General features: G+C 40.3%; 1 protein-coding gene across 1 annotated transcript in view; it reads left to right on the top strand.

Moving 5' to 3' along the window:
* spo11 (SPO11 initiator of meiotic double stranded breaks) overlaps positions 1-17,026 on the top strand; it is a 28,242-nt gene extending 11,216 nt beyond the window's left edge. The window contains exons 6-13 of the mRNA XM_078418561.1: positions 927-1,013; positions 3,556-3,592; positions 4,764-4,873; positions 8,511-8,610; positions 11,447-11,484; positions 13,731-13,807; positions 15,018-15,129; positions 16,907-17,026. Of these exons, the coding sequence (XP_078274687.1) occupies positions 927-1,013; positions 3,556-3,592; positions 4,764-4,873; positions 8,511-8,610; positions 11,447-11,484; positions 13,731-13,807; positions 15,018-15,129; positions 16,907-17,026 (681 nt within the window). The remainder of the gene's footprint in view (positions 1-926; positions 1,014-3,555; positions 3,593-4,763; positions 4,874-8,510; positions 8,611-11,446; positions 11,485-13,730; positions 13,808-15,017; positions 15,130-16,906) is intronic.
* Positions 17,027-23,045: the final 6,019 nt, after the last annotated feature.

The following is a 23,045-nucleotide window of genomic DNA, read 5'->3' as shown; positions in this document are numbered from 1 at the left end:
TATGGAATAATAACTGTTTGAAAATTTTAATTTATTTTTTAGTTCAACACTAAGTTAAATCATAGTTGTAAAATAGAATAAAGTTCTGAATATATCAGGTGAAATTTGTAGGTTATCTGGTTATTATCTACACAATACTCATTGGGATATTCTAAGGTCAGGAAATACACTATGCATTGCCAGCAATGGCTGCCTCGCCAACAGTCTGCCTGTCCTTTCTTTCCTTTGTGTTTGATAGTATGTGTTAAATGTATGTTTCCTCGTGTTCTTTAGCTTGTTTTATGTGGGGGAGGGGGTTGGGGGAAACTTTTCCTAATCTCTTACCTTGACAGAGATGCGATTTTTTTTTTTTCCGTATCGTATCTCCGTCCGCACTGAGGCCTAACATCGAGGAGTTGGCGGCCTTTGCTGGAGATCGACGATAGCTCCACCACGGAGCCTGCAGACTTACCATCGCGGAGCCCGCAATCCCTTTGCCAGGGATCAACCTCGGAGCTCCAACCGTGGGTGCCTGCGGACTTTAAAATCACGGAGCCCGCTATCTCTGGTCAGAGACCGACTTCGGGGACACCAAGCCGCGGGAGTTTTGACTGCCCCGACGTGGGAGTTTCAATCGCCCCGATGGGGACTTCAACCGCCGGCTGTGGACACTTCGATCGCCCGACGGTTCGACTGCCCCCGACCACAGGAGAATAAGTGGAAGAAGATTGGACCTTTTTACCTTCCATCATAGTGAGGAATGTGGGGAGTCTGCTGTGGTGGATGTTTATGTTAACTTTTATGTAATTGTGTGTATTGGTGCTTTTTTTCGTATGGCCGTATAGTAATTCGCATATCACTGTACCTTAATTGCACATGTGACAATAAAAGTCCTTTGAATCCTTTGAATTATTTTTTTCATAAAATGTTTGATTTCTATTTTGTAGCTCTCTACCTCGAAAGGCTGCATTGCTGGCGATTTATGCTACACTGAAGAAGATGGCAGCAGAGTGAACTGTGCTTGCAGTTCCACTGTATGTATCAGATTTATTATGAAATTCATCAAATTAGTCTGAAAGCTTCTTTCAGCAGAAATATGTGCTCGAGAGGGACAAATCGTGAACAAATGAAGAAACATAATCAACACTAAAGGATCCATTGCTCTTTTCTGCATAACCCATGTAATTGCATTTCGTGTTTCCAGTAAAGTCCCATCAAAGTTACAGGCCAATTAACAATATTCAGCTAAGTAGCCTTTTATTATGGAAATTGTTGAGTTACAAACTTGTGATGGCCAACAAAGTTATTTGTGATATTAAGAGTGCACAACTCCAGGGACCTAAACCTTGGTTCCTTTTCTGTGTGGCACATTCTCGCCGTGACCACATAGGTTTCCCTCAGGTGCTCTGCTTTCCTATCATATCCCACAAATGTGTTTATTGGTTAATTGGCTAACTGTAAATTTGCCTCTCCTGCAGATGGGTGACAGCAGAACCGGGGTGGTTGGGGTGGAGAAATTGATGTGCATGTGAAAGAGAATAGGTTACAGAAAAATAAGTGGTGAAATGGAACTGATAGCATTGTTCTGAGAAGATAGACTCAAAAAACTGGAGTAACTTAGCAGGTCAAGCAGCATCTCTGGAGAAAAGGAATAGGTGGCATTTCAGGTCGAGACCCTTCTTCGGACGTCACCTATTCCTTTTCTCCAGAGAAGCTGCCTGATCTTGTGTGAACTTAATGGACCAGATAGCCTCCTTCAATATAATGAGAAAATATGAGATTTTAATTTGCAATTTGAAAAGCAACATGAAGCCAAACTAAAGAATAGAGTTTCCCAAACTTTTATTTTCCTCGACCTACGTTCTGACTCATTTTCCATTTTTGTTTCCCTCTTTCAAGCTAATTCTTAATATGAAATATCTTTTTTAACTTTGCTATGCCCTCACCCCAGTGCAATTCTGATACAGAATCCAAACTAAAATTGAAAATAGAAAGGAATAAGAGTTTTATTCCAGTGCAGTTGATTCAAATACTTTTTACAGTAAATACCTTTGCGAAAGTAATTAAAAATCTAAATAGTGTGATACATCACCTAATTATATGATGGCTTACCCCATTTTTTTTGGTAACTAACAATATTTGGAATTTTGCTATTTTATTTCAAACTCAATGGTCCTTTGGGTAAGAATTCATGGCCAGGAATATAATCTGTGACATGCTTTTTACCTTCCACAAGCTTCCATCTCTCAATAGGCTGTATGATCGGTCCCCAGTGTGACCCCAATTAGTGATTATCAGGTCTCTGTTATGTTCAGAAACAGTTCTGTCATTGAGTTGGCTGAGTAGCCAACCAGTTTGGAAAGTTCTGAGAGATGACAAACAGGAAGTAAAATAATTCTACAGATCTTGAGATATTTGGGTAAGGCACAAGCTGAAATAACTAAAAAATAATAAACAAATAGCAAAATAATAAACATGTAATCCAGGACTAGAGGGCCTGGTTGAGCAGGGAGAGGTTGAGTAGGCTGGGACTCTATTCCCTGGCGCGCAGGAGGATGAGGGGTGATCTTATAGAAGTGTATAAAATCATGATAGGAATAGATCGAGTAGGTGCACAGAGTCTCTTGCCCAGAGTAGGTGAATCGAGGACCAGAGGACATAGGTTTAGGGTGAAGGGGAAAAGATTTAATAGGAATCTGAGGGGTAACCTTTTCACACAAAGGGTGGTGGGTGGATGGAATAAGCTGCCAGAAGAGGTAGTTGAGGCTTGGTTTATCCCAACGTTGAAGAAACAGTTAGACAGGTACATGGATAGGCCAAGTTTGGAGGGATATAGACCAAACGCTGGCAGGTGGGACTTGTGTAGCTGGAACATGTTGGCCGGTGTGAGCAAGTTGGGCCGAAGGGCCTGTTTCTACACTGTATCACTCTATGACACTATATAATCATTTAAACCTTCCAGTTGAAAATGTGATGATTTTTTTTTCAGTGGAGTTAAATTAGTGCAAAAGTCGGGAATTTGGTCAGCATAGGGAATAGCTAAGTAGAGGGAAATAGAAAATGGAACAAATAACCATTGCAACTGGCAAAGGCTAAAACCTTTATTTACTCTTTGGCCAAGAAAAGTTGCGAAAAAGGGACAGAGGCAAAAAAAACTTTCTTTGTATTCTTCTCTCTCTACCCTCATCAACCCATCAACTAGATGACTTAATTTATGCTACCTTTTAAGCAGCCCTGCCTTCACCACATCAAGATATTGCTCCAGTCCTATCCATCCCTTCGCCATCCTCTCTGCAACTTAAAATTAACTTGTCTTCGGTCTCTCTCAACTCTTACAAAGGTTCATCAACCTGAAATGTTAACTTTTTAATTTCAGCTGTCCAGCATGTGCAGTTTTTTTCATCTTCAGAAAATACCTGTGTTGTCTTTTACATAGTGATTGGTGTGGCAGTATAGGAACATTTAAAAACATGTTGAATGACGTGATAACATAGGGTGTGATAGATTCAGGAACATTGAATACGTTGTGATTATTGTTTCAGTTATGTATGCCTGTTTTTCTCTTCCATTCCTAAGGCTGTTCTTGTACCATCCAATGTGGACGGGATAAAAAGTATCCTTTAATGTGTACATGATAAAGAAGTTTCTTGGTTATGTGTTCTAGCTGTGGAGGATTACATACTTTCTTCAGTCCTGATGAAGGATGTTCTAATGCAGCGGTCTCCAAACTATGGGCCGCGGGCCACATTCAGCCCGCCGAGAGATTTTATCCGGCCCGCGGCAAGCTCTTAGGCGGTGGGGACTGGAGGTAGAAGCTGTCAGCGAAGGTTCACCGAAGTGCAGATCGGCACCGACCGAGAGTCGGGACAAGGCGAGAGATTGCAGCGCCCACCTCGCAACCTCCCTCCTCGCCGCCGCTCAACCTGGGGAGGGAGAGCGATAGGGGGAGAGAGGGAGGGAGGGAGAGAGAGAGGAGGGTGGGAGAGAGTCGGGGTAGAGGGAGCAGAGGGTGAGAGCGGGAGCGCGGGGAGGGGGAGGGTGTCAGAGGGTGCTGCTCCCTCCCTCTCTCTCACTCTCTCCCAGTGCCAGCGAGATCTGTGCTGCTGCTCCACTCTCTTCCCTGGGCCCGTCTCCCTCTAACGCAGCGAAATACGAACAAACGCAAGCGAAACCTCCCTCCTCGCCACCGCTCACCCCGGGGATGCGGGGCTTCTGAACAACAACTACACTTGTGTTTGTTCTTATTTCGCTGCGTTAAAGGGAGACGGCGTGGGGGAAGAGAGTGGAGGAGCGGCGCAGATCTCGCTGGCTCTGGGAGAGAGGGAGAGGGGAAAGAGAGAGAGAGGGAGGGAGCAGTCCCCACAAATGCCCATTGTTCATTGTCTGGACAGGCAATAATCATGTTTTGAAGAAAGAAAAAAAAGGAAAAGATTTGATAGAATGAAAAAAAAGAGACAGGATTGGAAAAATGGGCTGTACCCAAAAAAGATTGAATAGAATTAAGAGGTGATGAGTAAAAAAACAACTTGAGTTAATTGACTGGCATCGGTATTCCAGAACAAAATTTCATGGCATAAAAAAATCAAAAGGAAGTTTTGGCTTAACATATTCCATCTCACTAACACTAGTTAACAATCTCTCGTGTTCATATCTCATTGCTCTTTACTCTGTAATCCATGTGTTTATTTTAATTAAATCAGTGCTATACTGGGGGACAGGAATTATAAGATTAATGTTAACTAATGTAGTTTCAAAGCTAGCCTATGATTAGCCTTAACATCTAGATTTAAATTCTCCTGCTCAATTTGTGCTTGTAGTGGAAAAGGACGCCACCTTTCAGAGGTTATTGGATGATGACTTTTGTACCAAAATGTTCCCATGTATTATTATAACGGTAAGGTATTTATGTAATTCTACAGAGGAATGCCACTGTTGTAATGATTTTGGATTAGTGTTTATGCACACTGAAAGGCTTAACAGCAGTCAAATAATAATAAATCCATTGGTTCTCCCACATTTGTGCATTATTATTCCCTTTGCAGTCCCTGTTTACCTCTTCAAAAAAGCAATCTCCTTTTGAATGTCAGTAATGCCCTCTGTTGTCAATTATCCTTTAGCATGATCAAACAAGACCTTTGTGATCTTTCCTCCATGATCACTATCTTAAGCCTCTGGACAGTGATAATCCCATCACCCTCTTCTGAAGAAGGGTGTTGACTCGAAAAGTCTTCCATTCCTTCTCTCCAGAGATGCTGCTTATCTTACTGAGTTACTTTAGCATTTTGTGTCAACCCTCTTCAGATCTCTCCTCCACGTTGTAAGTGGATAGAACTTCCGTAGCTTGATTCTAGAGAATCACTTGCAATGTTTCTTTTCCCACTTCTACACAGATAGTTCTGGAATCTCCAATAAGAGTTTCTTGCCTTTGCATTACCCTTGACAATACCATCCAAAAATATAAAATCAATAAACTTAGATAAATCTTATCACTCATCTCAATCTTAACATCACCTCTTTTGACTCCTGTTTATTATCCCTACAAAAACTCTGGTGCGCTTCATGGTGCCACACCTGGACAAGTATAGCTTGAAGCTAAGGCCAATTACTCATGTTATCTTGAGAATTCATGTCCATATTTGGATCAACACTGTAATCGGGTTTGGAGTTGTGGTGTGTCTAAATCTTGTGTGGGTGTCACTGTCAGCTGCTGATGAGCAAGTGGGCTAGTTGTCGGTTGGCAACTGCATCAAACCAGATTAGCAAAAACATAGGTATTAAGTGTAAAAGCCATGATAAAACTCATAGCATTTTCTATGCAGAATTAATGAAGTCATTGTGGGATTGTGGTTACTTTGGGGGGAAATGCCATGATCATATTGAATGGCGGTGCAGGCTCGAAGGGCTGAATGGCCTACTCCTGCACCTATTAAATAATTTTTTATTTTTTTTTAAATAAAAAAATTGAGAAGGTTCATCCATTCAACACATCTCCGGCTAAAACAACAAGGAATTATCCCTACATAATGCAGAATTAGAATCAAGTCACAGATACAAATGGCAACCTTTGTGCAGCCTGAAGAGATTAAGAAAGGGATTTTGCTGATGTAAGCAATCAAGATGGCGTTGGCTGCGGACACAAGAAAACAATGATGCCGGTAAGTGGGCTGAGGTCTTGCATTCTGCGACCTCGAAGACGGTCTCGGCTGAGGGAGGGGCCCTAGGGCACAGAGTCAGAACGGTCATCATAGGAGGTGAGGAATAGCGTGTTCATGGGTCGGTGTGTCCACTTTGACATATCAGTGGAGTGGCAGCTGGACCCTACAGCAGCCTGGGCTCAATGAGATCGAATGTCGTTCCACGAGACTGTGTGTGGATTGGACGCGGCCTCTAGCAACATGGAGTGGTGGAGGATACCAACATTGCCTGGCCAGGCCAACTCAAACCCAGTGCCGTCGCCAAGACACCTTTATAGCCATGTAAAACCACGTCTTTTTACAACTTTGTATTTGAATCATACAAAATGGTGCCGGAAACATGGCGACTCTTGTATACTACCTCAGTATTATCTACTATTCCTACACTCTTGTACTTAAGTATGATAGTGCCTATGTATAGTCAGATTTTTACTGGATTGGTTGCAAAAAAGGAATTTCACTATTCCCAGGTATATGTGACAATAAAGTACCATTGAGATGTTTGAAAATATTGCCAATATATCCTTTGTGTGGCTTTTGCTTTGGCTCTGGACAACAAAACCCAGAGAGCGCCTCCTTTTCCTTTTAAATGCTTAATTGTTCACCACCATCATACATGACTGAATATGGTAAATGAACTTGAATAATTTCTTGATTGCATTCCCCCTGATTGTGTGTTACTCTTGCTATTACTTTGACCAAAGGACTCTTCTGCAACATTAGATTGGAAAGGACAAGGTTGAGTAAATTATTTACATCTAATGTTCTCTCAACTCTGGTAAATCTATGCAGAAAAGTTCCAATAACATCTCTCAACAGTTTTGGACCAAAAACAGATGCTTTTCCCAGAATATTAACAATTTATTTTACTTTCTAAAGAAATTCTTCTTAAATAAATATTACTATATCATAATCATACTTTATTAGCCAAGTATGTTTTGCAACATACGAGGAATTTCATTTGCCATAGTCACACCAATAAAAAGCACCAGAACACACAAAATACGTTTTTACATGAACATCCACCACAGTGACTCCTCCACATTCCTCACTGCGGAAGGCGAAAAAAAGTTCAATCTCTTTGGTCTCCCGCGGTCGGGGGCCTTGAGTCTTCCTTTGATGCGATGATCATGACTCCCATAACCGGCGACATTTGGGCCCTCGCGTTGGGGCGATCAAGCTACTGCATCAGGTGGGAATCTCAGCTCCCCTGCACCGGGCAATCTGACCCGGGGCCGGGGCTGGTCGAACTTTTCTGCTTTCTTTGGAGCTTCCCGATATCAGTCCCTACCTGAGACTGCGAGCTCCTCGATGTTGAAGTCCGCAGGCCACGGTGAAGCATCGATTCCAAGAAAGGGATTGGCTCCGATGGTAAGTCCATGGCCCCTTGGTAGGGCTCAAAGTCAGACCCGAGTAAGACCGCCATGATGTTAGGCCGCAGAGCGACCGGAGATACGATTCGGAAAACAATCGCATCTCCGGCAAGGTAAGAGATTGAATTATTTTTTCCGCCCACCCCCCACAGAAAACAAACCAGAGAACATTAACACAAACTTTTAAAACACACTAAAAATAACAAATAAAGACAGACCGTTGGCGAGACTACCATTGCGGCGCCACCCGGTGGAATTGTAAATCATTTTAAGTACAAGAAATGTAAGAGAAAAGTCTGGAAACCAGCTAGTGTCCCTCTCACACTTGCTTGATCCAGATTCAAGCATTAAGGAATATTCCATGCTAATCCCTCGGTGCAGATTATAAATACTCAGGTTTGCATGCATGTAATCTATCACTAATTAAAGATCATGGCAGAATAATATGAAAAGAAATCTTCATAAACTTAATTTGCATAAGATGTTCTAGTTGATATAGCAGTAGACTATCCTTTTCATCTTTTGGTATCTGACTAAAATCCAACCCAGAGTGCTTGTATGTAAGTGTCCGTTCACCGCTGAGAGTAGTGGTCCTATTATAAAATGCTTTGGGAATATGAATCCAGCTCCTCATTGACACAAAGTATAAAACTGCTACTGCTCAAGGAAAGTAGGACAATTTTACAGAGTAAATAGTGCTTTTCTTGAAATGAAGAGTCAGCTTTACTTCTATATTGTGCTGTTCTTAGTCCTGCCCCTGGACCCCAAAGTAGATAGTCTTTCATTCTCAATCATTACCATCTATTATTTTAATGAAAATTAAATCAGCTTAAAGGATAATTTAGCGTATCACAACATTTATCCAGATGGAATTATGATCAGTAAATTATTTTCTGCATAGCTGAATTATTTATTACAGCATGCTTGTATTTGTTTTCCTTATCTTATTCGGAATTACTTTCAGGGTAAAGGTGTGCCAGATCTGAGCACCAGGTTGATGGTGCGGAAACTGTGGGACACACTGCAAATCCCAATCTTTGCCCTAATGGATGCTGACCCACACGGTAATAAATGTTTCAGGTTAACATTTCAAATTATATAAGGCAGTGACCTATTTTGTGTATTGCAGGATGTCAAGGTGGGTGAGAGGGAATTCTCGGGACCAGTATTATTGATGCAAATACTGATACAGGCTGTCCAACACCCTTTGCCCTATGCTATTCCTCAAACATTCCCAATTTTCTTGAAAATTGAAAACTCTTTACATCCTGTAACTGTATTGTACTTTTTTTCAGAAGACATTGAAAGTCTGTTGTTTTAGTATGTTCTCTCTTACTCATCATGCACATGTTGATCTTACAGAATGATGCTGCTTATTATCATTTTTGCAGCTCAAAAGCAACTGGTCGTGAATTTCATGGTACACATTCTGATGAATCAGAACGTATTAATGTATGATGAATACTCACTTGGGTATAGAAGGATGAGGGAGATCTCATTGAAACTTACTAAACAATGAAAGGACTGGGTAGAATGGATGTGCATGGGATGTTTTCACTGGTGGGAGAGTCTAGGACCAGAGGGCACAGCCTCAGAATTAGTGGACATACCTTTAAAAAGGAGATGAGGAGGAATTTCTTTAGCCAGAGGGTGGTGAATCTGTGGAATTCATTGCCACAGATGGCTGTAGATGCCTCGTCTTTGGGTATTTTTAAAGCAGAGATTGATAGGTTCTTGATTAGTAAAGGTGTCAAAGGTTACAGGGAGAAGGCAGGAGAATAGGGTTGAGAGGGAAAGATAGACCAGCCATGATTAAATGGCAGAGTAGACTTGATGGACAGAATGGCCTAATTCAGCTCCTATGACTTTTGAACCATGAACATAATTATGCCCATAATGATTCAGTGATAATTGGGAACAGTAATTGACTCCTCAGATCCTGCCTAAAGCTGGAAAAACAGGACAACAGGAACAACAAAATAAATAGATTTGTTTGAAATTAAGGGCCAAGCTTCTCTCTGGCAAAACGTAATTAAGCAGTAAACATGAATGAATGACTTGGGCAAAATTTCCAGCTGATGAAGTGGAGGAGAAACAAAACCATGAGTCAGAAATTCTACTATGTACTGTAACATTTTTTTAAATCACACATTTGAGTTTCATAGTTTATGCTGCTCATGTAGAAAATTTAAATTTGTGTAGCTCTTAAAATTTTAGTCAATACTTGCACATCTATAATAAGTGAGTACAATCGCCATGAAGTACAATTGCACCTGAATGACATTAATTGTGGTGCATTGCTCTTTTAGAAGCTTCACAATGAAATTGTTTCATATTTGTGTGATGAAAAATGAGCGTGGATTATTCAACACTGCGCTAGTATTATTTAGAGGGAAATCAACCGCTTTTATCATGCGGACTCAATGGCACCCGAGGTTAGAAGTTTGTGAGGGCAACGGGGCCAGAATTTGAGATAATGCATCAATTTATGGTGACCATAATAGGAACTCCTCAGGTATAACGTGTTTGTTGCGATTGTTCGAGTGGACTTGCTGCTGGATATGCAGCAAAAGGAGAGGCCACAGGAGAACAATTGTGGATGATCAGAATATGAGAGGAGATATGAAAGAGGGAAAATGGATTATGCTGGGTAATCCTATCCTTCAACAATATATATAAGGACCCACAGTCCAACCTTGAATTCTCTATGAAGCAACTTATCCATGGTCAAGGTTTTCCAAGTTAATTGTGATAGGGGTCTGTTTTCTTCACAAGGTGGCGCTACAGCCACGTACCTATTACTGGACTGCTCTGCTTGTAAAATTGGAGTCTGGTGGGGTGAAAGGTGAGGGCCAAAGGAACTCTATCCTTGTTCCTTCTGGGGATAGAGGGAGCAAAAGCAGAACTATGGGACACAGAGGAGATCCATCTACAACAGCAGGGGGGAATTAGTGTAAGAGCTCATCCTCTCGGTGGAGAGTGGAGACTATCCTGTCTTATAACAGCTGCAGTTTGATAATGCAAAAAGTTTCACCACAAAGAATGTGTTCATCTAAACCCCACTGTATTCTGATAGTCCTTGTGGGAGCTGCCAGATTCAATGAAATAGTATCCTCCCCTTCAATGGAATTTTATTATTCCGTTTAATGGGTGGTAGAGCAAATGACCAGTAGCAAAATGCATCTCATGTAATTCTGCATTAATAAAAGCAAAACATGGTTACAGTGAGTGGAGACCACATTTAATAGGAACTCTCAAGGATGGACACGAAATGCCATGGCAGAAGACGCGTACAAAAGGAAAATAATTAACAGCCAGCACTCCATCATTCACAATCACTTTGGATTCGTGCAGGTTACAGCAGCCACAGCATTGCTAAATGTATTATATTAGGTTGACGTAAAATTTAGGCCATTTGGGATGGAAACTCATGGACATTCCAGACCTTAACATATATGACACCCCATCGACGCTAACATGGTGACTCTTCCCCTTTCCATGAAGCCTCTTTAAAAAGACACTGGGTGGTCTTGAATTACAACATAGAATATTAGACAAGAGATCAATAATTGAGCCAATCCTCCCTGCCATACTCATATCTTTGTTTAAAATTTTCAGAACTGCTGACTTTTCGTTTAATCATCTGAACTCATCAAAAGTGGTACCCAATTTGAAACTTCTCTGGATTGTTTGCTTTTCTTGTACAACCATGGTTGATGAGACCTGTACATAGATATTTCTGAGGGCACTTACTGTATGAATACAGACTTCTCTTTAAAAACCGTACATTTGTAGGTTAAACCATTTCTGTCATACTATTAATTGTCAAGTCACAAATGTAGCTTTGGTGGTTCTCATTATAATAAATAATACATTTATTCCTGCTCTGGTTTTGTTCAGGTATTGAAATCATGTGCATATACAAGTATGGGTCAATGGTGAGTATGTTTATTTAAAATCTAAATGTTTTACTATTTTTAATGTTGGTAAATTTATAATGGAATTACCCAATGACCTATTAAGTAAAAAATGAATTGTAATATGCATCATTGTAACTAGCTGCATTAACATCTACTATACTATTTTCAGCCTGTTCCAATGCAGTGAGTGCACTCTGTTGTGTTTGACTTGGTTCTTTTCGGGATGTCACCATCAGAACTCTTGCCGAAAAAAGACTGCAATGTCGATCATTATGCAACTTGCATACCTAAACAAAATCACTTATGAAAATCTAGCACATCGATGGGTCAAAAAGGACTGTACATATGAACTTTAGGGAGACTTGATAAGGATGAATTCAAATCTGCAATTGATTCAAACTTTATCTTAATGGGAACAGCCAGCATTGGAAAAGGTGGAAACACAAATTATTCTCGCAAATTTTAAATGCCTAATTCTTGCTTTTATCAGTCAACCTAGTCATAACCTCCCAATTAGTAAAATGCTGCTGGGGATTTTGTGGCATCGTAACAGAATAGAAGAATCAGGCTATTTACCCTCCTCAAGGGTAAATAGAGAAGAATTGGTCAAGATCTATGGGGAGTTATTTGGACCTTGATGGGGATTATTTGGGTAGGAGATATTGTTCTGTGATCAACCAGATAGTCAGTGGGAGTTTGGTGATGGTTAGAAAGTCAGCTGGTGGTTGCTTCTGTTTAGGCAGACAATTGGGGATTAATGACTGAATGAAAACCAATTGGCGGTGGTAGATGAAGAGACAGAAAATTAATAGTTTGTGATTGATGCAGACCATTGATTAAAGGTTAGTGATCAGTCAGACGGGTGATTGGGGAACAGCAAAGTATTCGGGCCAGACCTGCCGTGGTGAACTGGTAAGATCAGCAGTCGGGCCCGAGGATATTATCAGATAGAATGGATCTTAAATGCATGAAACAAATCCTCAAAATACTCCTCTGCATCAGACCAGGTAAATTTGGACTCCTTTATTTCTTAACAAAGCATCTCAGGTGGATCAATGCCTGTTTTAATGTACGTGCAGAAGAATGTTGCAAAGCATTTGATGCACAGAAGTCTGCAAAGGTGATCCTGAGCTTTCAGTCATTTGCCTTGTTAATTCTCCATCTCAATCTCTGACCTCTGTATTTTGCCTCCTGCAGAGGAGCTCTCCAATCCGGTCACCCAATATATATTTGATTCCTCCAATGTAGAAACCACATTGTGAGCATCAAATGCAATACACTAATGTGGCCGAATGAAAGGTTGAGAAAAGTTGCCTCATCTTCTATTTATGGAGAAAGAACACATGATTTAATCAAAACTCTTTCCCTGCTGTTCTGTGTTTCCTTTTCAAGTATTTGTCTAGTTTGAGTGATTTTTTTTTTCTGACTCAATAGTTGTTTTGAGGAGCACATTCCATCGTGCACAATGCTCTGCTTTAAAACAGTTCTAACTTCTTCCTTCATTTATTAATATTATTTGATGCTGGTTCTCCATGTTACCAACTCTCAAACCATTGGAATCATATTTTATTTCAGTGTGTATTTTTTCAAATGTGCATAATTTGGAAAAGCACTAAATATTCCTCTGTCTTTTTCCTGCAGAGAAAGACCTACTTCAAACCACTCCTCATTACTTTAATTTCTACTTCAAGCTGTACTATTCCAAATGCAGCATAACCAACTTTGCTAGTAATTCAGTGCCACGTCCTTTATTTTGAATCAGTCTCCTGAGGCATGAGCTGGAAACTGTGTGCCTCTCTATGGATCTTTTCCAGATCTAGCACCCACTATATATTTGCTCCCAGAGTTCAGCGCTTCTTTACATGAGGATTTAAATTTTTAAGGTATACTTTCTTTTCTTTTTTAAATTCTTATATTGATTATTATTACTTCCTTATTATTCTTAATCCTTTCATCCTTTCTCCTTTATCTTTTAGAACTAGCATTCGTACGCATGCATGGTTTAATTCCACTCGTGTATGGTATTATTTACATGGATAGCACATAAAACAGAGTTTTTCGCTGTATCACATTTACCATGTGATAATAATAAACCAATACCAATTCTTTTTTCTAAACATGCTGTTTTTAGCTCTGTAATGTGCCCAGTTATCTGTTCACTCAGCCAACTTATATATTTCTTTCTGCAATTTTCTTTCTAATTATAAATACTCAAGTGAAATGAACTGTGCAGAAATACTCATACTGTTTTCTTCTCTTATCAGTCTATGTCATTTGATGCCCACAGTCTGACTGTTCCGATTATTAATTGGTTGGGTCTACTTCCATCTGATATTCAAAGGTCAGTATTAAGGCATAAAATCTTTGACCCGCTTTTATTGATGCAAAAAGTCTGATAAGGGTGATACAATTTGCCTGGTGTTTCTGTTTTTGTTCTGCAAAAGGAGAAACTTTGCCTGATCTCTAGAAGCATTGCACTTATTCAACAAAAACATGGCTATCTTCTGTATCTCAGTGGCATGGCAAGACATTGTAATCAAGACTAATTGATAATTGTTGTTTAATTTGCAAGTAATTGTACTCAATAGTTTTGTATTGTTTTTTTCAAGTTTTCTATTTTGCCCATGGAGTCCATGCCAGTTCTCAGAGCATTTCCCACCAGTCACATTGTCCTCTTATTTCCACATAACCTATTCACTAACATGCCATCTGGTGAGAGGATGAGAGCTGGAGAGCGTTAGGGAGTGATTATGAATGATGAGAGATGGATAAAGTGGTGAGAGACGGGATAGGGAGAGTTGGGGTGTAGGAGAAAGAGGAGACAAAGGAGAGCGTAGAAGTGTAGCATTAAGCAATGTCCCACATACAATGTCCCCTCTCCGTCACTCACTACAATTCCCTTTCTCTTTCTATCCCTCTACCCCCAATTCACAAACCTGGACAAGACCTGCCAATATGGTTCCTCTCCTGAATGATTTTTCTGCACGGAGCACATCCATTCCCACCGCCTCAATTATGAAGGCCTATAGTACTCGCCTACTTTGCACCTCTCTGAGGAATACAAATAACGGTATGAGTTTCAAGCTTTGATTTGCCAGCTTCTCAGAACTTTACCCAGGGCTGCAAATTGTCCCGTACCATGTTCTGTTACACAATTTGTGGAAGGATGCTGGGGATTTTTTAGATAAGTTGCTTTCCTAGAATTTAAGTTTTAAAAAGAGGAGAACAATCTCTACGCTGGATTTCATGTTAATTTTGATTGTGCAATTCTCTCCAGTGGTGACATCATCCTTTTCCAGTTATACGTGAAAAAGATTTTTATTTAAATGAAGACTCAATAAAGTAGGTAGTTAACTTCTCACTGCTTTTATACCATGTGTGGAAAGGAGTTAATGCCAAAATACACTTGAATGATGACCTCTTGCATCCATAATGGATTCCCGCTGAATCAGGTTTGCTGGACTGATACTTAATATTAAATTACTATCTGTTTCAAATGAGAAATTAGAGTTGGGCAAATGATGTGCTTTCTTTTCACTTGTTATCTTCAGATTAAATATTCTGAAAGAAGTTTTGATTCCTCTCACTGAAAAAGACATCAGCAAGTTGACCAGTTTACAGAAGAGACCCTACATTGACTGCCAACCTCTCTGGAAGAAAGAAGTATGAGAACCTCACGGTTAATGACTGTACTGAGTGATACATTGGTTGTTATTCTGTACCCAGCCTAAAATGAATTAAAAATGTGGCTTCACTTCTACAGAAGAAAATATAAGCATTTTAATAAAGCATACTTGTTTAAAAATAGGAAATGCTTAAAATGTGCAGCCGGTCTGGCAACATCAGAGGAAACAGAAATACAATTAGCTTTTCAGATGAAACTTTGTTTCAGGGAAAATCATGAACCAAAACAACAAATAAAATCATAAATTAGTTTTTGGCCTCTCTCGTCTCCTCATTAATTTTCTTGTCTCACTTCCCCAGGGTAGCTCAGCTGTGATTAGTGAGCTTTTACCTTCCTTTCTTGGCCAGCACCATCACCACTAGAGTCATTTATTTACTCTTGATCTCTATCCTATCACAAACTTCCCATTGTTCTCCACCCTTGCTCTAAGCATTTTTTTTTCACGATTCTTAATTCTGGAAAGTTCACCAACTAAATAATTAACTCCAATTCTCCCTCTCTAGATGCTGCTTGACATGCTGAATGTTCTTAGCATTTTCTGGTTTTAATTCAGATTTCAACTTCAGCAGTTTTTGTTTTACTTTCCATGCAAACTTGTACTTTTGATTCTAAATAAGACATTTCTTCAAAATGATGTAGACACATAACAGATCCAATGAAGAACATGGATATGATTATCACTGGTTATATTTTGTTTCTGATCATAAGGTTTAAAGTCCCCAAACGACCTAAAGCTTCACTGGATTTGACTTTTTTGATGTACAAGTTGAGTTTTTAAAAAATTGTAGGCATTGTCACAATTAACGATACAATAATATAACATTACTAATTGTTTATTTCTTTTCAGAGTGTAAATGTATTTAAAATAAAACAACACAAAAAATGCAACTTTGGGCAGAAGTCTCAAATTGCAAAAATCTAAAACATCTTTGTAATGAATCAGTGATAACAGAATAATTATCCTACACAAAAGATACAAGAAATCCTTCACTTAGTTCACTTCATATATAGCAGATTTAGTTGAATAATGTGTTGACCAGTGATGCACCTGGATATATCCCACTCAAGGCCAAAGGATATTGTAGAAAATGCATAATATTGACTGGAAGCCATCATGGCCGTCTGCTTAAGTAAATCCTTTTGAACCAAATCCAAATGAAACAAAAAGGACCTCCCATTGATGTGTTCACAACATCCCAACCAACCCCTCCTATTGCCCCTCTCCCCCCCCCCCCCCAAAACTTAGCCTGACCATCAACTTAGCCTGACGATTCAAAACTCGGGTGGTACAGATTTACTCTATTTCAGATAGGTTTGATACTGAGGGGTAAGTAGACATCTATAATAACCCACAAGGGCTACTATCGCCCAGCCCGACATCTCTTTGAAAATAATGACCAAGCTTGTACTGGCAAGAATTCCATTCATTTTAGTTTTATTTTAGCTCAATAAATGTTGGTATCACAGTGTTAATTAAGCAGCAAGGAATTGCATTGAATTAATGCCAACCTCACTACATCTGAGTTATTCTACACGTGATAGTTACAAGTGATATAGTGATAAAGTCCCTCCCTGAGTAATATTCAGAATATTGTATTCAAAATAATAATATATTCCTTTATTCGTCCCACACCGGGGAAATTTACAATGAAAGAACACTTTATTTAGATGTTGTTATTTATTGCAAATATTGTTATTTATTAAAGTACAAATTTATAAATTGCTGCAGCAAACTCTCAGTAATTTTTATTTCAGATGGAAATAATGGAAACATCTAAAGTGAAGGCTGAGATCCAGGCTCTTGCTTCCATCAGTTCCAACTACCTTACAAGAGTATATCTGCCAAATAAACTCAAGTTTGGTGGTTGGATATAACTAAAATACCAAACATTTCCCCATCTTTGTAAGAAATTTTGTAAGTAATTTGCTAGCTTATTGTATTTGATTGGTGTTTAGCATTATAACCAAGTTGGTACTCTAGTTATTGTCTGCCTTGATTAATTCAGTAATATTCTTGTTGAAATTCTGGTTGAGTTACTGTCACAGATTTAGTTTTTCTGATTAATTGGTCTTTTCATGTTAGAATTGATGATTGATGCAGTCAAAAAAAGTCATATTCTTAATTATAGTAATCTTCAATTACATCTATTTACTAAAACTCTCGTTTGTTTGTTTATTTGTGATCGAACTACAGCCAAAACGGTACATGATAACTTGACAATTTTAGGCCCACCTTATTCACCGTCATCACTTTAATGGTAAAGCAAGTAGTTTTATTGAAATCGGTGTTATATTTTAAAAGTTATTCACATTTTAAAGGAGGGAGGGAGGGAGGGGGAGGAAGGTGAATAAGGGGGGTTGAGGGGGATGGAGAAGGGGAAGTGGGGAGGGGGAGGGGGGAGGAGAGGGTGCTGCACCAATGCAGGAGAGGTTTGGGCCCAACGGGTCCACTTGGTCTAGTATATTAATAAACTTTATAGTTAACATGCATTTGAAGCAACTTGAGGTTTCAAGTCCTTAATTGGCAGCAAATGTGTGCAGCATATACCTTAAGAATGCTCCTTTATCTTGTTACCTGACAGCACTCATCTGGAAAAGTTATTGCTGAGTTCTATTATTCACTAGATACTTGGATTATTCGTCTGTAAGACTATCAATTTTAAATAAGAAGAGCTGCAATTGAGCTTTAGAAGTAACACAAAATAGATAATGTGAATCCACCCAGTTTTATGCATAGTTGAATTTTATTTTCTATCAACAACTTTATAGAGGAAAGAACAACATAAAATACAGTCTGTACATTGTCTTCCACACAGCAGAACATCCTAAGGCTTTTAAAAAGACTGTTACAGACAAAACTTAACACAGGGCCACATAAAAAGATGGGGAAAAAAGGCAAAAACAGCCTATGTAGAGAGAGGGTTAGAATACGATTTTCAGAGATAAGGCCTTGGCATCTAAAGGAAAGTATGACAATGTTTTTGAGCAATTAAAATTGGACATATGCACAAGGGAAGAATTAGAGGAACCCATATATCACAGTGGTTTGTAGCTTTACAGAAAGACCAAATGGCATAGATAAGAATTGAAAACAAGAAATATATCATTTAATAGGGACCTATTGTGGGTCTAGAAGTGCAGTGGTGCTGAATTGGGATTTTTGGTTGAGTTCAAGTTTAAAGAAAGTAGAATGGGGGCTGACAAGGAAGTGTATTGAAATAGGCAAAAAGATTTGGATGAGCCACTTCAGTGGGAGATGATCTCAGGTGGGGGCTGAGTCAGGCAGTGTTATAGAAGTGGTAATGTGGACACAGTGCTCATCTTGAGATTTCATGTGTCAGCGAGGTTCAATGTCAGTTTCCTTGAAGTGTAATAGAGTCTTGCTCTTGACATGGATCTCTCACCATCTCCTGAGAGCTGAAACTAGTCTGTGCAGGTTCAATTCTGCAGATAGATTCATTAGCATTCAATCTCTTTGACTGGTAGTGTAGACATTGAATAAGCCTAAGTGTGTGACAACTTGTGCTCAAATTCTGAGGGTGTGGCCTGCCAGTTTCAATTAGAAAGGCGCTTTTGGGCAATGAAGTTTGCTAATAAGCTGGGAGCTGCTTTCCTGTAGAAAGATTATTAGGGAATAAGGGGGTTTTGAGGGCAGGTAACCAGGAGGATCGGGTAGCATGCTGGTCAGCAGATGATGTAATAGAAAATACTGGAAGTACACAGAAAAACATGTCAATGACTTTTCATCAAAAATAAGAAAAGTTAGTGAAAAAATATAGTTTTCTGTTTCCAGAGAAGTGGGGAAGGAGCAAAGGAGAAAGCGTGTGATAGGGTAGAGACCAAGAGAAGCTGAATGACACAAGTGGTGACAGTGATGGCTGAGAGTGTTAAAGTTGTGTTGGGAAGATGGATAAATTGAAGGAGATGAATTCAATCTGAAAGACTAGAAGGGTCGGCAGGAAATATGTAACACAAAATTGGAAAGGCTGCTTATCTAAGACAATTTAATTAAAGATTTATGCCTGAGGATTTCAATGTGGGTTGTCATTAGACAAGTTATTTCATTTATTTTCTCACAATGTACAAAGGCCATTCAGACGATCAAGTCTATGCTCAGAGCAAGCCCGTCAATCCTATTCTCCTACTAATATCCTGCTAACATCCTCAGTGCCTGAAGATAGAGAAGTCAAAGTGGGACACATAATCTGCGTTTGGTTTCACTAATATCACAAACACCAGATGTTATGTAATAAATTGAAAGAGGCACAAGTGAAACTCTTTCATACTGAAGAAATGTTTGGGCTTGATAATGGTGGGAAGAGGTCAAAGAACAGATATCACATCTGCAGTTGCATGGGAAGGTTCTCAAAGAGGGGTGGGTGTCAGTCGAGATGGAAGAGCAAACTGGTAAGTCATGAATGCAACAGTCCATTCAGACAGCTGAAGGGGAGGGGAAGGAAGGTGGCATTGTGTTGGAAGTTATGGGCAATGATCCATTTAATGTGAAGGCTGGTAGCATGGAGTATGAATGTCCTTTTCCCGGGTGCAAGGAGAAAAGTAAGCCAGGTGGGAAGAAATGTCATCAACATAACAATTCATTCGGTGGCTGTGGATTCTAGTCAATCTACCTCCTATGGTGGAGATAAAAAAGCTTGAGGAAGAGTTGGACAATGTGAAAACGACATGAGTGTGAAAATTGGGAGCAAAGCTGTTGAAGATCCATACGAGGTAAGGAAATAGCACCTAAACAGTCTGATCAACTGGAAAAAGAATTGAGCGAAGATGACTGATACAAGCACTGTTCCAATGCATCTCGCAAAGAGACAGGTAGAGCTTGCACCCATGTGGGCTTCCATAGCAACACCTTTTATTTGAGTTAAAGATGTTCAATGTAAGCTTGTGTTCAGCTGAGTGAAGAGTAATGGTGGAGAAGAGACTGTTTGGGTTTCTATTCAAGAAAGGAGGAGCTTACCGGGCTTTGCTGATGAGGATCAAGATATAGAAAGACTGATTGCCCATGGTGAAAATGATCTAGCTGGGACCAGGTAACTAGAAATTATTGAGTTAACTGAAGGTGTCAGAGGATGTAAATGGGAAGAGACTGGACACAGGGATAAGGAATGTAGTCAAGGAAGAAATAAATTGGGATAGAACAGTCTCAAATGATTGGTCAATTTGGTCTATCAGGGCAGTTCTGCTAATTGTTCCAAGAGAGGAGGTATAAGTGGCTGTGTATAATTGGGGGCTATGAGGCTTCCTTCCCCTTCACTCTCCTCTGACCAACCTATACCCTGAGTCATTCCCCTTATAGTGCCCAAATGCCCTTCTCCTATGTCAGTGAGAATGTATGGAGGATGTGGAGAAAAGATGTCCAGAGATGAAATAATGACTGTCTCGGAAACAATGGTCTGATGTTTAGTGAAGGATCAAGTGGCAAACAGAGTTTTGTGGAGATGGGAGAGAGGCAGCATTCATCTCTACGAGGCAGAGAACAGTTTGCCAAACCACCCTCGGGCAACAGTTAGTTGCAGTTTCAATGACAATATTCAGATTGGTTCTTATTTAAGCAGTGTGCTCCAAGGTCAGAGGGATTATGGTAGAGTGAGTAAGCGCAGTGAACAAGTTGAGATTGAAGTTTGTGAATGAAGTTTTACTCTGCAAATGGAAAGGCAGAAGGGAAAATCGGAAGTGTCGGTATTACAGTATAGCAAAGGGGATTACAGAGGCATGAGGCGGGAGCTGGCCAAAATTGATTGGAATGAGGCCCTAGCAGGGAAGACGGTAGAACAGCAATGGCAGGTATTCCTGGGAATAATGCAGAGGTTGCAGGATCAATTTATTCCAAAGAGGTGGAAAGACTCAAAGGGGAGTAAGAGACACCTGTGGCTGACAAGGGAAGTCAGGGACAGCATAAAAATTAAGGAGAGGAAGTATAACATAGCAAAGAAGAGTGGGAAGACAGAGGATTGGGACTCTTTTAAAGAGCAACAAAAGTTAACTAAAAAGGCAATACGGGGAGAAAAGATGAGGTACGAGGGTAAACTAGCGAATAATATAAAGGAGGATAGCAAAAGTTTTTTTAGGTACGTGAAGAGGAAAAAAATAGTCAAGGCAAATGTGGGTCCCTTGAAGACAGAAGCAGGGGAATTTATTATGGGGAACAAAGAAATGGCAGACGAGTTAAACCGTTACTTTGGATCTGTCTTCACTGAGGAAGATACACACAATCTCCCAAATGTTCTAGGGGCCGGAGAACCTAGGGTGATGGAGGAACTGAAGGAAATCCACATTAGGCAGGAAATGGTGTTGGGTAGACTGATGGGACTGAAGGCTGATAAATCCCCAGGGCCTGATGGTCTGCATCCCAGAGTACTTAAGGAGGTGGCTCTAGAAATAGTGGAAGCATTGGAGATCATTTTTCAATGTTCTATAGATTCAGGATCAGTTCCTGTGGATTGGAGGATAGCAAATGTTATCCCACTTTTTAAGAAAGGAGGGAGAGAGAAAACGGGTAATTATAGACCAGTTAGTCTGACATCAGTGGTGGGGAAGATGCTGGAGTCAATTATAAAAGACGAAATTGCTGAGCATTTGGATAGCAGTAACGGGATCATTCCGAGTCAGCATGGATTTACGAAGGGGAAATCATGCTTGACAAATCTACTGGAATTTTTTGAGGATGTAACTAGGAAAATTGACAAGGGAGAGTCAGTGGATGTGGTGTACCTCGACTTTCAGAAAGCCTTCGACAAGGTCCCACATAGGAGATTAGTGGGCAAAATTAGGGCACATGGTATTGGGGGTAGGGTACTGACATGGATAGAAAATTGGTTGACAGACAGAAAGCAAAGAGTGGGGATAAATGGGTCCCTTTCGGAATGGCAGGCAGTGACCAGTGGGGTACCGCAAGGTTCGGTGCTGGGACCCCAGCTATTCACGATATACATTAATGACTTAGACGAAGGGATTAAAAGTACCATTAGCAAATTTGCAGATGATACTAAGTTGGGGGGTAGTGTGAATTGTGAGGAAGATGCAATAAGGCTGCAGGGTGACTTGGACAGGTTGTGTGAGTGGGCGGATACATGGCAGATGCAGTTTAATGTAGATAAGTGTGAGGTTATTCACTTTGGAAGTAAGAATAGAAAGGCAGATTATTATCTGAATGGTGTCAAGTTAGGAGGAGGGGGAGTTCAACGAGATCTGGGTGTCCTAGTGCATCAGTCAATGAAAGGAAGCATGCAGGTTCAGCAGGCAGTGAAGAAAGCCAATGGAATGTTGGCCTTCGTAACAAGAGGAGTTGAGTATAGGAGCAAAGAGGTCCTTCTACAGTTGTACCGGGCCCTGGTGAGACCGCACCTGGAGTACTGTGTGCAGTTTTGGTCTCCAAATTTGAGGAAGGATATTCTTGCTATGGAGGGCGTGCAGCGTAGGTTCACTAGGTTAATTCCCGGAATGGCGGGACTGTCGTATGTTGAAAGGCTGGAGCGATTGGGCTTGTATACACTGGAATTTAGAAGGATGAGGGGGGATCTTATTGAAACATATAAGATAATTAGGGGATTGGACACATTAGAGGCAGATAACATGTTCCCAATGTTGGGGGAGTCCAGAACAAGGGGCCACAGTTTGAGAATAAGGGGTAGGCCATTTAGAACGGAGATGAGGAAGAACTTTTTCAGTCAGAGGGTGGTGAAGGTGTGGAATTCTCTGCCTCAGAAGGCAGTGGAGGCCAGTTCGTTGGATGCTTTCAAGAGAGAGCTGGATAGAGCTCTTAAGGATAGCGGAGTGAGGGGGTATGGGGAGAAGGCAGGAACGGGGTACTGATTGAGAGTGATCAGCCATGATCGCATTGAATGGCGGTGCTGGCTCGAAGGGCTGAATGGCCTACTCC

The sequence above is a fragment of the Rhinoraja longicauda genome, chromosome 22 (genome assembly GCF_053455715.1).
Source record: "Rhinoraja longicauda isolate Sanriku21f chromosome 22, sRhiLon1.1, whole genome shotgun sequence".
Classification (NCBI taxonomy): domain Eukaryota; kingdom Metazoa; phylum Chordata; class Chondrichthyes; order Rajiformes; family Arhynchobatidae; genus Rhinoraja; species Rhinoraja longicauda.
The sequence above is the reverse complement of the archived record's forward strand: the minus strand, read 5'-3'. Positions and strand labels throughout refer to the sequence as shown.